This window comes from Rhinoraja longicauda, chromosome 3 (genome assembly GCF_053455715.1).
Source record: "Rhinoraja longicauda isolate Sanriku21f chromosome 3, sRhiLon1.1, whole genome shotgun sequence".
In the NCBI taxonomy this organism is placed as follows: Eukaryota; Metazoa; Chordata; class Chondrichthyes; order Rajiformes; family Arhynchobatidae; genus Rhinoraja; species Rhinoraja longicauda.
Window position 1 is genome coordinate 94,055,328 of NC_135955.1, and position 18,499 is coordinate 94,073,826.

The 18,499-nt window shown below is 50.4% G+C and overlaps 1 protein-coding gene across 4 annotated transcripts in view; it reads left to right on the forward strand.

Moving 5' to 3' along the window:
- LOC144592184 (teneurin-3-like) overlaps positions 1-18,013 on the forward strand; it is a 2,027,615-nt gene extending 2,009,602 nt beyond the window's left edge. For all 4 annotated transcript variants that reach the window (XM_078396656.1, XM_078396657.1, XM_078396658.1 and 1 more), the window contains 4 exons: positions 3,299-3,595; positions 8,275-9,886; positions 13,985-14,115; positions 16,274-18,013. In XM_078396656.1, coding sequence (XP_078252782.1) covers positions 3,299-3,595; positions 8,275-9,886; positions 13,985-14,115; positions 16,274-17,029 — 2,796 coding nt within the window. In that variant the 3' untranslated portion in view covers positions 17,030-18,013. The remainder of the gene's footprint in view (positions 1-3,298; positions 3,596-8,274; positions 9,887-13,984; positions 14,116-16,273) is intronic.
- Positions 18,014-18,499: the final 486 nt, after the last annotated feature.

Here is an 18,499-nt window from a genome sequence, read left to right on the forward strand (position 1 = left end):
CAGGGCTTGTCGAACCTCGTGCAGCTCGGAGCTCCCGACCTCGGTCTCAACCCGAGACTGCTAGTTCCCCGATGTTGAAGTCCGCAGGCCGCGATGGAGCGGCGATCCAGGCAAGGAATCGCACGCTCAGATGTTAAGTCCATGGCCCCTTGGTGAGGCTCAAAGTCAGTCCCCAGCTTCACAATTCCCTTAATTTAGTTCACAAATACAGCAGGGAAACAGCTAACTTCAGAAGGTAGCATGAAACAACTGAACTCTTGCGATCAACGATGTCGAAGTTTGGTTTAGTTAGAAACTTAGAAAAATAGGTGCAGAAGTAGGCCATTCGGCCTTTTGAGCCAGCACCGCCTTTCAATGTGATCATGGCTGATTATCCAAAATCAGTACCCCGTTCCTGCTTTCTCCCCATGTCGCTTGATTTCGTTAGCCCTTAGAGCTAAATCGAACTCTCTCTTAAAAACATCCAGTGAATTGGCCTCCACTGCCTTCTGTGGCAGAGAATTCCACAGATTCACAACTCTCTGGGTGAAGACGTTTTTCCTCATCTCAGTCCTAAATGGCCGACCCCTTATTCTTAAACTGTGACCCCTGGTTCTGGACTCCCCTAACATCAGGAGTATTTTCCTGCTTCTAGCCTGTCGAATCCTTTAATAATCTTATATGTTTCTATAAGATCCCCTCTCATCCTTCTAAATTCCAGTGAATTCAAGCCCAGTCGACCCATTCTTTCATCATATGTCAGTCCCGCCATCCCAGAGATACAGCGTGGAAACAGGCCCTTCGTCCCGCGTTTCACAGAGTGCTGGAGTAACTCAGCGGGTCAGGCAGCATCTCTGGAGAACATGGATAGGTGACGTTTCACAGAGTGCTGGAGTAACTCAGCGGGTCAGGCAGCATCTCTGGAAAACATGGATAGGTGACGTTTCACAGAGTGCTGGAGTAACTCAGCGGGTCAGGCAGCATCTCTGGAGAACATGGATAGTGTCAAAATGTCACCTTTTTATTTTAGTTTGGAGATACAGCATGGAAACAGGCCCTTCGGCCCACTGAGTCCAGACCGACCAGCGATCCCCGCACATTAACACTATCCTACACACACTAGGGACAATTTTACATTTACAAGAAGCCAATTAACCTGCACGTCTTTGGAGTGTGGGAGAAAACCGAAGATCTCGGGCGAAACCCACGCAGGTCACGGGGAGAACGTACAAACTCCGTACAGACAGCGCCCGTAGACGGGATGGAACCCGGGTCTCCGGCGCTGCGAGGCAGCAACTTTACCGCTGCACCACCGTGCCGCCCCACCTATCCACGTTAATGGTGCAAAGGATGAAAGGCATCTTAGGAAGAGCTGGGGAGGAGGCAATCTCAGATGTCTTGGGTGGTAATTAGCATGTAAGCTGGCTGCAATTTAATGTGGAGTGGTTGTTGACTGAAGTGAACCATCATATTAGTTTCATGAGAGACAGTTCAACTAATTTCTCACTTCCATCAAGAACTCTTGTCGGCTAATCGGCACCGAGGAAGAATTAATCATTCCAAATGCTGTTTACAAAACAGCTGGGCTGTCTGATAAGCAGCACATTAGTGTAAGGAAATAACTGCAGATGCTGGGACAAATCCAAGGCATTTATTTCACAAAATGCTGGAGTAACTCAGCGGGTCAGGCAGCATCTCAGTAGAGAAGGAATGGGTGACGTTTCGGGTCTGAAGATGGGCCTCGACCCGAAACGTCACCCATTCCTTCTCTCCTGAGATGCTGCCTGACCCGCTGAGTTACTCCAGCACTCTGTGAAACGTCACCTATCCATGTTCCCCAGAGATGCTGCCTGACCCGCTGAGTTACTCCAGCACTCTGTGAAACGTCACCTATCCATGTTCCCCAGAGATGCTGCCTGACCCGCTGAGTTACTCCAGCATTTTGTGAAATAAAAGCAGCACATCAATGTTCATTCCTTTTCTTTTTTATTTATTTATTTATTTTCCGGTCAATACAACAGATTGACCATACAGTTGTGAAGGTTAAATAATACAAAATCATTGTATCAAAAATAAAACAATATAATCACACATGATATTTTCTGACTGGAAAAGAAAGGTGTAGGCAGAAGCCAAAGCTTATTGTGCCTCCTCTTAATACTTAACAAAATATATAAAAAATTAAAACATCATGAGTCAGAAGCAGGTAAACAGGAGAACATCAGCACTTTAGTTTGGAGATACAGCGTGGAAACAGGCCCTTTGGCCACCGAGGCTGTGCTGACTGGAATTTAGAAGGATGAGAGGGGATCTTGTCGAAACGTATAAGATTATTAAGGGGTTGGACACGTTAGAGGCAGGAAACATGTTCCCAATGTTGGGGGAGTCCAGAACCAGGGGCCACAGTTTAAGAATAAGGGGCAGGCCATTTAGAACGGAGATGAGGAAAAACCTTTTCAGTCAGAGAGTTGTGAATCTGTGGAATTCTCTGCCTCAGAAGGCAGTGGAGGCTAATTCTCTGAATGCATTCAAGAGAGAGCTAGACAGAGCTCTTAATGATAGCGGAGTCAGGAGGTATGGGGAGAAGGCAGGAACGGGGTACTGATTGAGAATGATCAGCCATGATCACATTGTATGGTGGTGCTGGCTCGAAGGGCCGAATGGCCTCCTCCTGCACCTATTGTCTATTGTCTATTGACCCCTGGTTCTGGACTCCCCCAACATCAGGAACATTTTCCTGCTTCTAGCCTGTCAAATCCTTTAAGGACTTTATATGTTTCTAGATCTCCTCTCATCCTTCTAAGTTCCAGTGAATATAAGCCCAGTCGACCCATTCTTTCATCATACGTCACCTATTGTCTATTGACCAGCAATCCTCATACAGTATCACTATCCTTCACTATCCTTATGACCCGCTGAGTTACAATAGACAATAGACAATAGGTGCAGGAGTAGGCCATTCGGCCCTTCGAGCCAGCACCGCCATTCAATGTGATCATGGCTGATCATTCTCAATCAGTACCCCGTTCCTGCCTTTTCCCCATACCCCCTGACTCCGCTATCCTTAGGAGCTCTAGCTCTCTTTTGAATGCATTCAGAGAATTGGCCTCCACTGCCTTCTGAGGCAGAGAATTCCACAGATCATGGCTGATCATTCTCAATCAGTACTCCGTTCCTGCCTTCTCCCCTTACCCCCTGACTCCGCTATCCTTAAGAGCTCTACCTGGCTCTCCAGCACTCTGTGTCTGTTTTCCCTGTGTTCTGCGTACCCTCCCGACTGACTGGTGTTTGGTGTGCGTCTCTTGGTCTGCTCCTGCAGGTGAACGGCCGGAACCTTCTCTCCATCGACTTTGACCGGACCACCCGGACGGAGAAGATCTACGACGACCACCGCAAGTTCCAGCTGAGGATCGTGTACGACGCGTCGGGCCAACCCACCCTCTGGCTGCCCAGCAGCCGGCTGGTGGCCGTCAACATCACCTACTCCCCCACCGGCCAGATCGCCGGCATCCAACGCGGGCCGCTGGGGGAGAGGATCGAATACGACGCTCAGGGGAGAATCACCTCCCGCGTGCTGACCGACGGCAAAACCTGGAGCTACACCTACCTGGACAAGGTGAGGAACCAACTGGGGGGAAGGGGGAAGGGGGCTTCCCACCTTTACAACTCCAAGGGCCTGATGGTGCGAGTTTTATTCATTTGGTTGTCCACCTTAAAACATATATATTTGCATGCAAACCAATTCTCTTTGGAGAAGTTTCACAGCTCTGATTCAATTCTGGAAGACATTAACACCTACCGTGATGTCACCACGTGCCTTCCCACCTGGTCAGGGCGAGTTGGAACTGCAGGGCATCTTATGTGTAGGATAAAAAGCTGGTTTAAATTCCAGGTACTTTCCCCTGCAACCGCAGGAGATGCAACACCTGTCCCTTTACCTCCCCCCTCGACTCCATCCAAGGACCCAAACAGTCTTTCCAGGTGAGGCAGAGGTTCACCTGCACCTCCTCCAACCTCATCTACTGTATCCGCTGCTCCAGGTGTCAACTTCTCCACATCGGCGAGACCAAACGCAGGCTCGGCGATCGTTTCGCTCAACACCTCCGCTCAGTCCGCCTTAACATACCTGATCTCCCGGTGGCTCAGCACTTCAACTCCCCCCTCCCACTCCCAGTCTGACCTTTCTGTCCTGGGCCTCCTCCATTGTCAGAGTGAGGCCCAGCGCAAATTGGAGGAACAGCACCTCATATTTCGCTTGGGTAGTTTACACCCCAGTGATATGAACATTGACTTCTCTAACTTCAGATAGTTCCTGCTTTCCCTCTCTCTCCAACCCCTCCCCCTTCCCAGTTCTCCAACTAGTCTTCCTGTCTCCGACTACATCCTATCTTTGTCCCGCCCCCTCCCCTGACATCAGTCTGAAGAAGGGTCTCGACCCGAAACGCCACCCATTCCTTCTCTCTCGAGATGCTGCCTGATCCGCTGAGTTACTCCAGCATTTTGCGTCTACCTTGGGGGACATCTTACCTGGGTAATGTGAGAAGGAGCTGGGAGCTGCACCTACCTAGACAAGGTGAGGAAGGACCTGGGGACATCTCACCTGGTCAAGGTGAGGAAGGAAGTGGGGACATCTCACCTGGATCAGGTGAGAAATGAATTGGGGGCTTCTTACCTAGACCAAGGTAAGAGGGAACTAGGGGACATCTCACCTAGACAATGTGAGGAAGGAACTGGGAGCTACCCACCCAGTCACAATAGACAATAGACAATAGGTGCAGGAGGAGGCCATTCAGCCCTTCGAGCCAGCACCACCATTCAATGTGATCATGGCTGATCATTCTCAATCAGTACCCCGTTCCTGCCTTCTCCCCATACCCCCTGACTCCGCTATCCTTAAGAGCTCTATCTAGGTCTCTCTTGAATGCATCCAGAGAATTGGCCTCCACTGCCTTCTGAGGCAGAGAATTCCACAGATTTACATCTCTCTGAGTGAAAAAGCTTTTCCTCATCTCCGTTCTAAATGGCCGACCCCTTATTCTTAAACTGTGGCCCCTTGTTCTGGACTCCCCCAACATTGGGAACATGTTTCCTGCCTCTAGGGTATCCAACCCCTTAATAATCTTATATGTTTCAATAATCAATTTTATTTGTCACATACACATAAATATGCAATGAAATGAAAGATTACCCACAGTGCAACAATAAGCAATAACACACACAACCATAAACCAACACCAAACAAAAAGAAACATCCATCACAGTGAGTCTCCTCACACAAGATAAGATCGATGAGATCCCCTCTCATCCTTCTAAATACCAGTGTATACAAGCCTAGTCGCTCTAGTCCCGCCATTCCGGGAATTAACCTAGTAAACCTACGCTGCACGCCCTCAATAGCAAGAATGTCCTTCCTCAAATTTGTAGACCAAAACTGCGCACAGTACTCCAGGTGCGGTCTCACCAGGGTCCGGTACAACTGCAGAAGGACCTCTCGTTGCTCCTATACTCAACTCCTCTTGTTATGAAGGACAACATTCCATTGGCTTTCTTCCAGTCAAGGTGAGAAGGAACGGGAGGCATTTTCCCTGGGCAAGGTGAGGAAGGAACTAGGGGACATCTCACCGGGATCAGGTGATGAAGGAACTAGTCTCACCTTTTCACCTGTTCAAGGTGAGGAAGGAACTTGGGGCCTCCCACCTGGACAAGATCGGGAAGGAAAAGAGAGCACCGCACTTAGAGAAGGTGAGGACACAACGTTGGGGGGGGGGGGGGGTTCTTACCTGGGGAAGGTGAGATGGGATCTGGAGGTTTCTTACCTGGACACAAGGTGAGGAAGGAACGGGGGACTTCTCACCTGGTTCAGGTGAGGAAATAACTAAGGGCTTCCCACCTAGACAAGGTGAGGAAGGAACTGGGGTCATCTCACCAGGACATGGTGAAGTGGGAAGAAACATTGTCGAACGCGGGCCTTGCTGAGGTTCATGGACACAAGATCTACAGCTCTGCCTTCATTGGCCTTTTTGGTCACGTCTTCAAAAAAATCAATCAGATCTGTGAAACAAGACCTCCCACGTACAAAACCATGCTGACTATCCCTAATCACTCTTTCTGCACTGTATCTCCAAACTTGAGGGCGTGCAGCGTAGGTTTACTAGGTTAATTCCCGGAATGGCGGGACTGTCATATGTTGAAAGACCGGAGCGACTGGGCTTGTATACACTGGAATTTAGAAGGATGAGAGGGGATCTTATCGAAACGTATAAGATTATTAAGGGGTTGGACACGTTAGAGGCAGGAAACATGTTCCCAATGTTGGGGGAGTCCAGAACCAGGGGCCACAGTTTAAGAATAAGGGGTAGGCCATTTAGAACGGAGATGAGGAAAAACTTTTTCAGTCAGAGAGTTGTGAATCTGTGGAATTCTCTGCCTCAGAGGGCAGTGGAGGCCAATTCTCTGAATACATTCAAGAGAGAGCTAGATAGAGCTCTTAAGGATAGCGGAGTCAGGGGGTATGGGGAGAAAGCAGGAACGGGGTACTGATTGAGAATGATCAGCCATGATCACATTGAATGGCGGTGCTGGCTCGAAGGGCCGAATGGCCTACTCCTCAAGTCAAGTCAAGTCAAATTTATTTGTCACATACACATACACGATGTGCAGTGAAATGAAAGTGGCAATGCCTGCGGGTTGTGCACAAAAAGAATTTTTTAAACTACAATCGACCCATTAACAGTGTACAGATGAGGATGAAGGGAATAACGTTTACTGCATTTATATTCAATGTATTATATTCTACTGTATGTCCTTTGTTCTATGTTCTATAGAGTGATACTGTGTGGAAACAGGCCCTTCAGCCCAACTTGCCCACATCGGCCAACATGTCCCATCTACACTAGTCCCACCTGCCCACATTTGGCCCATATCCCTCCAAACCTATCCTATCCATGTACCTGTCTAACTGTTTCTTAAATGTCGGGATAGTCCCAGCCTCAACTACCTCCTCTGGCAGCTTGTTCCATACACCCACCACCCTCTGTGTGATCATATGATCTATAATCTATGCAGAAACATAGAAAATAGGTGCAGGAGGAGGCCATTTGGCCCTTCGAGCCAGCACCGCCATTCATTGTGATCATGGCTGATCATCCACACTCAGTAACCCGTGCCTGCTTTCTCCCCATATCCCTTGATTCCACTGGCCCCTAGAGCTCTATCTAACTCTCGTTTCAATTCATCCAATGAATTGCCCACCACTGCCCTCTGCGGCAGAGAATTCCACAAATTCACAACTCTCTGGGTGAAAAAGTTTTTTCTCACCTCAGTTTTAAATGGCCTCCCCTTTATTCTTAGACTGTGTGGCCCCTGGTTCTGGACTCGCCCATTTCCTGCAAATGCAGGACATTTTCCTGTTCTATGATCTATGATCTGTGTTCTATGATCTGTGTTCTATGTACTATGATCTGTGTTCCATGATCTGTGTTCCATGATCTGTGTTCCATGATCTGTGTTGTATGCTCTATGGTGTGTGTTGTATGACCTGTGTTGTATGCTCTATGATGTGTGTTGCATGTGCTGTGTGTAGTGTACCACGTAGTGTACTCTCCACGCTGTGCTGTGTATTCTCCACACTGTGCTGTGTGTAGTGTACCAGGTAGTGTATTCTCCACACTGTGCTGTGTATTCTACACGCTGTGCTGTGTGTAGTGTACCAGGTAGTGTATTCTCCACGCTGTGCTGTGTATTCTACACGCTGTGCTGTGTGTAGTGTACCAGGTAGTGTATTCTCCACACTGTGCTGTGTGTAGTGTACCATGCAGTGTATTCTCCACACTGTGCTGTGTGTAGTGTACCATGCAGTATACTCTCCACGCTGTGCTGTGTGGGGTGTACCAGGTAGTGTATTCTCCACACTGTGCTGTGTGTAGTGTACCATGTAGTGTATTCTGCACACTGTGCTGTGTGTGTAGTGTACCACATAGTGTACTCTCCACGCTGTGCTGTGTGGGGTGTACCAGGTAGTGTATTCTGCACACTGTGCTGTGTGTAGTGTGTACCAGGTAGTGTATTCTGCACACTGTGCTGTGTGTAGTGTGTACCAGGTAGTGTATTCTGCACACTGTGCTGTGTGTAGTGTACCATGCAGTATACTCTCCACGCTGTGCTGTGTGGGGTGTACCACGTAGTGTATTCTGCACACTGTGCTGTGTGTAGTGTGTACCAGGTAGTGTATTCTGCCCGCTGTGCTGTATATTCTGTGTGCTGTAAGTGCTGACGTTGACCTGCTGTGTTTTGCAGTCCATGGTGCTCCTGCTCCACAGCCAGCGGCAGTACATATTTGAGTACGACGTGCTGGACCGGCTGTCGGCGGTGACCATGCCCAGCGTGGCTCGGCATAACATGCAGACCATCCGCTCGGTGGGCTACTACCGCAACATCTACAGCCCGCCAGAGAGCAACGCGTCCACGCTGGCAGACTACAGTGAGGGCGGTCTCCTGCTCCAGACGGCCCACCTGGGCACCGGGCGCCGGGTGCTGTACAAGTACCGCCACTCCTCCCGCCTGTCCGAGCTGCTGTACGACGGCACGCGGGTCAGCTTCACGTACGACGAGGCGGCTGGCGTGCTGAAGACCGTCAACCTGCAGAGCGAGGGCTTCATCTGCACGGTCCGCTACCGCCAGGTGGGGCCGCTGGTGGACAGGCAGATCTTCCGCTTCAGCCAGGACGGCATGGTCAACGCCCGCTTCGACTACAGCTACGACAGCAACTTCCGCGTGACCAGCATGCAGGCGGTGATCAACGAGACCCCTCTGCCCATCGACCTGTACCAGTTCGACGACATCTCAGGCAAGGTGGAGCAGTTCGGCAAGTTCGGCGTCATCTACTACGACATCAACCAGATCATCTCCACGGCCGTGATGACCTACACCAAGCACTTCGACGCCCACGGGCGCATCAAGGAGATCCAGTACGAGATCTTCCGCTCGCTGATGTACTGGATCGTGGTGCAGTACGACGGGGCGGGGCGGGTGTCCAAGCGCGAGATGAAGATCGGCCCCTTCGCCAACACCACCCGCTACGGGTACGAGTACGACGTGGACGGGCAGCTGCAGACCGTCTACCTGAACGACAAGATGGTGTGGCGTTACAACTACGACCTGAACGGCAACCTCCACCTGCTCAACCCGGGCAGTAGCGCCCGCCTCACGCCGCTGCGCTACGACCTGCGGGACCGCATCACCCGTCTGGGGGACGTGCAGTACCGGCTGGACGAGGACGGCTTCCTGCACCAGCGCGGCGGAGACGTCTTCGACTACAACTCCAAGGGCCTGCTGGTGCGGGTGTACAGCAAGGTGGGCGGCTGGACCATCACGTACCGCTACGACGGCCTGGGACGCCGCGTGTCCAGCCGCGCCAGCAGCGGCCCGCACCTCCAGTTCTTCTACGCAGACCTGGGCTACCCCAACCGCATCACGCACGTCTACAACCACTCCAGCTCCGAGATCACCTCCTTCTACTACGACCTCCAGGGGCACCTGTTCGCCATGGAGATCAGCAGCGGAGAGGAGTTCTACATCGCCTGCGACAACGCTGGCACGCCACTGGCCGTCTTCAGCAGCAACGGCCGCATGATCAAGCAGGTGCAGTACACGGCCTACGGGGAGATCTACCTGGACTCCAACCCCGACTTCCAGCTGATCATCGGCTTCCACGGGGGCCTCTACGAGTCCCTGACCAAGCTGATCCACTTCGGCGAGAGGGACTACGACATCCTGGGAGGCCGCTGGACGAGACCCGACATCTCGCTGTGGACGCAGGTGGCCAACGACCCGGCTCCCTTCAACCTCTACATGTTCAACAACAACAACCCAGTGGGCAAGGTTCAGAACGTCAAGGAATACATCACAGGTAGGACAAGAGACAACCGAGACATCTGCCAAGCCCCGCCACCTGCTCACTCAATGTGCAGGAAGGAAACGCTCAGTCCGCCTTAACCAACCTGATCTCCCGGTGGCTCAGCACGTCAACTCCCATTCCCAGTCTGACCTTTCTGTCCTGGGCCTCCTCCACTGTCAGAGTGAGGCCCAGCGCAAAATGGAGGAACAGCACCTCATATTTCGCTTGGGCAGCTTACACCCCAGCGGTATGAACATTGACTTCTCCAAACTTCAGGTAGTCCCTGCTTTCCCTCTCTATCCCCTCCCCCTTCCCAGTTCTCCCACTAGTCTTCCTGTCCCCGACTACATCCTATCTTTGTCCCGCCCCATCCCCTGATATCAGTCTGAAGAAAGGTCTCGACCCGAAACGTCACCCATTCCCTCTCTCCCGAGATGCTGCCTGACCCGCTGAGTTACTCCAGAACTCTGTGAAACGTCACCTATCCATGTTCTCCAGAGATGCTGCCTGACCCACTGAGTTACCCAAGCATTTTGTGTCTACCAAGAAAACGCAGATGCTGGTTTACACCGAAGATAGACACAAAACGCTGGAGTAACTCAGCGGGTCACTGTGCCACCCCAAAATAGGGAGAGAATAGAAACATAGAAAAGTAGAAAATAGGTGCAGGAGGAGGCCATTTGGCCCTTCGAGCCAGCACCGCCATTCATTGTGATCATGGCTGATCATCCACAATCAGTAACCCGTGCCTGCCTTCTCCCCATACCCCTTGATTCCACTAGCCCCTAGAGCTCTATCTAACTCTCTTTTAAATTCATCCAGTGATTTGGCCTCCACTGCCCTCTGTGGCAGAGAATTCCACAAATTCACAACTCTCTGGGTGAAAAAGTTTTTTCTCACCTCAGTTTTAAATGGCCTCCCCTTTATTCTTAGACTGTGTGGCCCCTGGTTCTGGACTCCCCCAACATTGGGAACATTTATCCTGCATCTAGCTTGTCCAGTCCTTTTATGATTTTATACGTCTCTATAAGATCCCCTCTCATCCTTCTAAACTCCAGTGAATACGAGCTCAATATCCACTGACTTGGACTCCGTAGCCGTCTGTGGCAATGAATTCCGCAGATTCGCCACCTTTCCTGTTTGCAAACAAGAAACAGGAAGGGCAGAATCATAACACACTTTGTTTGAGTGCAAACAGAGGAAAGCGTGCCAAGTCTTGCCTGTTGTCAGCAGCAGAGCATCACACATTGCAGTCTGCACTCGAGGCGGAAGGCAGTGACAGATCCGGAATCAGCACCACTTGCACCTTAAGTCAGTCTGAGTCACAAACACCAGATGCTTTAGTCTCATAGAAACATAGAAAAATAGACAATAGGTGCAGGAGTAGGCCATCCGGCCCTTCGAGCCTGTATGCACCGCCATTCAATATGATCATGGCTGATCATCCAACTCAGTATCCCGTACCTGCCTTCTCTCCATACCCCCTGATCCCTTTAGCCACAAGGGCCACATCTAACTCCCTCTTAAATATAGCCAATGAACTGGCCTCAACTACCTTCTGTGGCAGAGAATTCCACCGATTCACCACTCTCTGTGTGAAAAAAAACGTTCTCATCTCGGTCCTAAAAGACTTCCCCCTTATCCTTAAACTGTGACCCCCTTGTTCTGGACTTCCCCAACATCGGGAACAATCTTCCTGCATCTAGCCTGTCCAACCCCTTAAGAATCTTGTAAGTTTCTATAAGATCCCCCTCAATCTTCTAAATTCCAGCGAGTACAAGCCGAGTCTATCCAGTCTTTCTTCATATGAAAGTCCTGCCATCCCAGGAATCAACCTGGCGAACCTTCTCTGTACTCCCTCTATGGCAAGAATGTCTTTCCTCAGATTAGGAGACCAAAACTGTACGCAATACTCCAGGTGCGGTCTCACCAATGCCCTGTACAACTGCAGCAGAACCTCCCTGTTCCTATACTCAAATCCCCTCGCTATGAATGCCAACATACCATTCGCTTTCTTCACTGCCTGCTGCACCTGCATGCCTACTTTCAATGACTGGTGCACCACGATACCCAGGTCTCGTTGCATCTCCCCTTCTCCTAATCGGCCACCATTCAGATAATAGTCTGCTTTCCTGTTCTTGCCACCAAAGTGGATAACCTCACATTTATCCACATTATACTGCATCTGCCATGCATTTGCCCACTCACCTAACCTATCCAAGTCACATTGCAGCCTCCTAGCATCCTACTCACAGCTAACACTACCCCCCAGCTTCGTGTCATCCGCAAACTTGGAGATGTTGCATTCAATTCCCTCGTCCAAATCATTAATATATATTGTAAATAGCTGGGGTCCCAGCACTGAGCCTTGCGGTACCCCACTAGTCACTGCCTGCCATTCTGAAAAGGACCCGTTTATTCCTACTCTTTGCTTCCTGTCTGCCAGCCAGTTCTCTATCCACACTGATCTTTGTGTCAGGGACGATAATCCCGCCCGTGGAGTACACATCTGTAGGTGGGCGGCACTAGGGGTTGCCAACTTCCTCACTCCCAAAGAAGGGACAAAGGGTGATGTCGCCGCCTCGCGCCCCGCGTGACCTCACCCGGCCAGCGGCCACGTGCTCCCGCTCCACCAATAGCGGCCGCCAATGGCAAGAGTTTGCACGTTCTCCCCGTGACCTGCGTGGGTTTTCTCCGAGATCTTCGGTTTCCTCCCACACTCCAAAGACGTTAATTGGCTTAGTGTAAATGTAAATTGTCCCTAGTGTGTGACAATAGGTGCAGGAGGAGGACATTCGGCCCTTCGAGCCAGCACTGCCATTCAATGTGATCATGGCTGATCATTCTCAATCAGTACCCCATTCCTGCCTTCTCCCCATACCCCCTGACTCCGCTATCCTTAAGAGCTCTATCTAGCTCTCTCTTGAATGCATTCAGAGAATTGGCCTCCACTGCCTTTTGAGGCAGAGAATTCCACAGATTCACAACTCTCTGACTGAAAAAGTTTTTCCTCATCTCAGTTCTAAATGGCCTACCCCTTATTCTTAAACTGTGGCCCCTTGTTCTGGAATCCCCCAACATTGGGAACATGTTTCCTGCCTCTAACGTGTCCAACCCCTTAATAATCTTATACGTTTCGATAAGATCCCCTCTCATCCTTCTAAATTCCAGTGTATACAAGCCTAGTCGCTCCAGTCTTTCAACAGATGTATGTGTGTAGGGTAGTGTTAGTGTGTGGGGATCGCTGGTCAGTGCAGACTCGGTGGGCCGAAGGGCCTGTATCAGCGCTGTATCTCTAAACTAAACTAAATTATCACTGATCGTCATATCAGGAAGACAGTCCCACCCATTGATTACACGCCGTTAGTTTGCGATATATCTAGATGACTCGGACATAGACAGGTTGGTAAGTTTGCAGATGACACCAAGATTGTTGTTGTCAAGGACTGTGAGACTTTCGGCCTTAGTGATACAGCGTGGAAACAGGCCCTTCAGCCCACCGAGCCCGTGCCGACCAGCGATCACCCCGTACGTTAGTTCTATCCTACACACACCATGGACAATTTACACATTTTATCGAAGCCAATTACCCTACAAACCCGCACGTCTTTGGAGTGTGGGAGGAAACCGGAGCACCGGAGAAAACCCCACACGACACAGAGAGAACATGCAAACTCTGCACAGACAGCACCCACAGTCAGGATCAAACCCAAGTCTCGTGCGCTGTGAGGCAGCAACTCTACCGCTGCGCCACCTCTCAGGAATACTGTCAAAGTCAGCAGGAGAATGGGGTTGAGAGGGAGAGATAGACCAGCCATGATTGAATGGCGGAGTAGACTTGATGGGCCGAATGGCCTAATTCTGCTCCTATCACTTAAGAACTTGTGAACTTATAAACGCCCCCTTGTGTATTTTGTCCCTGGGTGTGCAGGGAGTGGATGGGAAAGTGCGGTAACTTCGAACTAGTGTGTGAACTGTTGATCGCTGGTCGGCGTGGACTCGGTGGGCCGAAGGACCTGTTTCCGCGCTGTATCTCAGAACTAAAGCGGTTATTCTGGGTACACCGTTCCATCGTTGTATTTGCATCTCATGATTGTGTTGTCTTCACAGATGTGAACAGCTGGCTACTGACGTTTGGTTTTCAACTCCACAATGTTATTCCTGGTTTTCCTGTACCCAGGCAGGGCATGGAAGAACCTTCGTATGAACTCGTAAAGAGTCAGGAATGGGATGATGTACCGGTAAGATCCAATGTCCAAGAAACTTTAGTGTCACATACACCGATCAGCCAAAACATTATGCCCACCTGCCTAATATGCTGTTGGTCCTCCGTGTGCAGCCCCATACGCAGCAGGGTGCGATGCACTGTGTATTGTGACACATTCCTCCCGTGACCACCATTAACATTTTCTGTGACTTGTGCCACAGTCGACCTTCTGTCGGTTCGGACCAGACGGCACAGCCTTCGTTGCCCTCACGCATCGATGAGCCTTGGGCGCCCAACACCCTGCCTGTTGCCGGTTTGTGGTTTGTCCCTCCTCGGACCTCTGTCGGTCGGTACTCACCACTGCTGACCTGGAGCACCCCACAAGCCTTGCCGTTTCAGAGATGCTCTGACCCAGTCGTCTGGCCATAACAATTTGGCCCTTGTCAAAGTCGCTCAGGTCTTTACTCCTGCCCATTTCTCCTGCATCCAACACGTCAACTTCAAGAACTGACTGTTCACTTGCTGCCTAATATATCCCACCCCTTGACAGGTGCCATTGTAACAAGATAACCAATGTTATTCACTTCACCTGTCAGTGGTCATAATGCTTTGGCTGATCGGTGTATACCTTCGTATAGTGAAACGTTGTGCTTTTGCATACAACCCGATAAAATCATACAGCTAATTTCACCTAGGCAGATCAGCTTCAGTTTAGTTTATTGTCACGTGTACCGAGGTACAGTGAAAAGCTTGTGTTGCGTGCTAACCAGTCAGCAGAAAGACAATACATGATTACAATCGATCCATTTACAGTGCATAGATACCTTATAAGGGAATAACGTTAAGTGCAAGGTAAAGCCAGCAAAGTCCGATCAACGATAGTCCGAGGGTCTCCAATGAGGTAGATAGTAGTTCAGCACCGCTCTCTGGTTGTGGTAGGATGGTTCAGTTGCCTGATAACAGCCGGGAAGAAACTGTCCCTGAATCTGGAGGTGTGCGTTTTCACACTTCTGTGCCTCTTGCCCGATGGGAGAGGGGAGAAGAGGGAGTGGCCGGGGGTGAGACTAGTCCTTGATTATGCTGCTGGCCTTGCCGAGGCAGCGTGAGGTGTAGGGGACGTGACGAACATCCTAAGCCCTCTAAGGGAGTAGAGGAGTTGGTGTGCTTTCTTGGTCATTGCTTCAGTATGGATGGTCCAGGAGAAGTTGTTGGTGATATTGACTACTAGGAATTTATAGTTTGCGTGTGGACCGCCTTATTGAAACATATAAGATTATTAAGGGGTTGGACACGTTAGAGGCAGGAAACATGTTCCCAATGTTGGGGGAGTCCAGAACAAGGGGCCACAGTTTAAGAATAAGGGGTAGGCCATTTAGAACTGAAATGAGGAAAAACTTTTTCAGTCAGAGAGTTGTGAATCTGTGGAATTCTCTGCCTCAGAAGGCAGTGGAGGCCAATTCTCTGAATTCATTCAAGAGAGAGCTGGATAGAGCTCTTAAGGATAGCGGAGTCAGGGGGTATGGGGAGAAGGCAGGAGAGGGGATCTTATAGAAACGTGTAAAATCATAAAAGGACTGGACAAGCTAGATGCAGGAAAAATGTTCCCAATGTTGGGAGATCCAGAACCAGGGGTCACACAGTCTAAGAATAAAGGGGAGGCCATTTAAAACTGAGGTGAGAAAAAACATTTCCACCCAGAGAGTTGTGAATTTGTGGAATTCTCTGCCACAGAGGGCAGTGGAGGCCGATTCACTGGATGGATTTAAAAGAGAGTTAGATAGAGCTCTAGGGGCTAGTGGAATCAAAGGATATGGGGAGAAGGCAGGCACGGGTTACTGATTGTGGACGATCAGCCATGATCACAATGAATGGCGGTGCTGGCTCGAAGGGCAGAATGGCCGCCTCCTCCTGCACCTATTTTCTATGTTTCTATGTAAGATGGCGCCCAACACAGGTGACCCTTTGCCTGCCTGCTACAGAAGCAGATCTACAATCACACATTACAATCGCTCCACACTCTAAAGTCTCTATTCCTAGAGCAATATTTCCTACTTTAACTGTGGTGGATGTTTATGTTAAATATTATTTGATGGGCCTAATGGCCTCCTCCTGCACCTATTGTCTATGTTTCTATGAAATCGGTGTCTGCAGTTCTTTCCCGCACATAAATCTCCTTTGTGTGTTGTTTCTAGTACCTGTCTGGAGTGCAGCAAATGGTGGCACGACAGGCCAAGGCGTTCATCCAACTGGGGAAGATGCCTGATGTGCAGATGGGTCGACACCAGGCCACGGGCGGGAAGCCTTGGCTGTGGTTTGCTACTGTCAAGTCGCTGGTGGGCAAGGGGGTGATGTTGTCCATCAGCCAGGGCAAGGTGACAACCAGCGTGCTGAACATCGCCAACGAGGACTGTGTGAAAGTGGCGGCGGTGCTGAACGGGGCGTACTACCTGGAGAACGTGCACTACACCATCGGCGGCCGCGACACCCACTACTTCATCAAGGCCTCCTCGCCCGAGAGCGACCTAGGCCCCCTGCGGCTGACCAGCGGCCGCCGGGCGCTGGACAACGGCGTCAACGTCACCGTCTCGCCGTCCACGTCAGTGCTGAATGGCCGGGCGCGGCGCTTCACCGACGTGGAGATGCAATACCACGCCCTCTCCCTTCACGTGCGCTACGGCACCACGCTGGACGAGGAGAGGGCGCGCCTGCTGGAGCGCGCCCGGCAGCGGGCCCTGACCAACGCCTGGAACCGCGAGCAGCGGCGGGTGCGCGACGGCGAGGAGGGGATCCGCCCGTGGACGGAGGGGGAGAAGCGTCAGCTACTGAGCGCGGCCAAGGTGCAGGGCTACGACGGATACTACATCCTCTCTGTGGAACAGTACCCAGAGCTGGCCGACAGTGTGAACAATATCCAGTTCCTCAGACAGAACGAGATTGGAAAGAGGTAACACACAGGCCAGTTGGTGGCTGCCAAAGAGAGACAAAGTCAACGCCTTTGTTCATTATTTTTTCCCGGGAGAGAACAGAGCGATTAAGTCTTTTTGCCGCCATTTGTCCTGCCCTCACTTTCACCCGAGGAGACTTTGAGGCATCTGGTGGCACCAACAATCCTGTCGATCTGTAACACGCGGTCTTTCCTCGAGCTGGCCGACTTGGTGGGCAATCGTTTTCCCAGCCCAGCCACCTCCCTCTACGGAAGGAGGTGCAAAGACGGTCGGTGTGAACAAAGACTTCGAAAAACCACCCCCAGAATATATCGGGAATTGGCAACTGCTCGAGAACAATAACCATGACTTGTTTACCGGTTGATCGCCGGACTGCAGGAGTTGGACTAACATATGTATATTAAAAAAAAAACCCTCACAAAAAGCGTAACAATTTTGTACTTGGCCAAAACCTGTTTGACCGTTTTCCGTTTGCTTTCCGACAGAGCGTTACATATTAAACTTTAGAAAACGTACAGATACATTTTCATGTATGACTACATGAAAATTAACATTTTGCTTACCCCGGAATTAGTCTCAATCTTTCCTCATGTTAAGTTGATCCAGTGGCAGCGAGAGGGAGAGGGAGATGGAGAGAGAGAGGGAGAGGGAGACAGAGACCAACCGATGCTTGTACTGACCGCACTGTGGGAGTGGAGACGGGTCATTTCTCTCCTATCTCTTGTACGAGGACACTTTCCACAGAGCCAGCAGTGTGACTTTAACAGCGGCCACAACTATACAAAGCTGGTGGATTTGTCTTGGGAGTTCCTGCCATCTACAAGATCCTTCTTACCCGCTAAACGAAACAAAAACAAAAAAAAAACATTTCCTTTTTTTTGTAAAGTATGTTGAGACCAGTACCTTATGGAGTTTTTATATGAATTCCACTTTACTGTTCATCAGATACTAGTCTCCGAAGATGTTAATTTATGTAAAGTGTTTCAAAAGGAGTTTATACTTGAAAATAAAATCTTTAAAATACACCGGCTGCCTTCTTTCTGCGCGGATGGCTGACGGAATATCGGAGGAGTATTTAAATGTGCGAACCTGTCACTTTTTGTCATAGAGTCACAGAGTGATACAGTGTGGAAACAGGCCCTTCATAGAGTCACAGAGTGATACAGTGTGGAAACAGGCCCTTCATAGAGTCACAGAGTGATACAGTGTGGAAACAGGCCCTTCGGCCCAACTCGCCCACACCGGCCAACAATGTCCCAGCTACACTAGTCCCACCTCCCTGCGCTTGGCCCATATCCATCCAAACCTGTCCTATCCATGTACCTGTCCAACTGTTTCTTGAACGATGGGATAGTCCCAGCCTCAACTACCTCCTCTGGCAGCTTGTTCCACACACCCACCACCCTCTGTGTGAAAAGGTTACCCCTCGAATTCCTATTAAATCTTTTCCCCTTCACCTTGAACCTGTGTCAT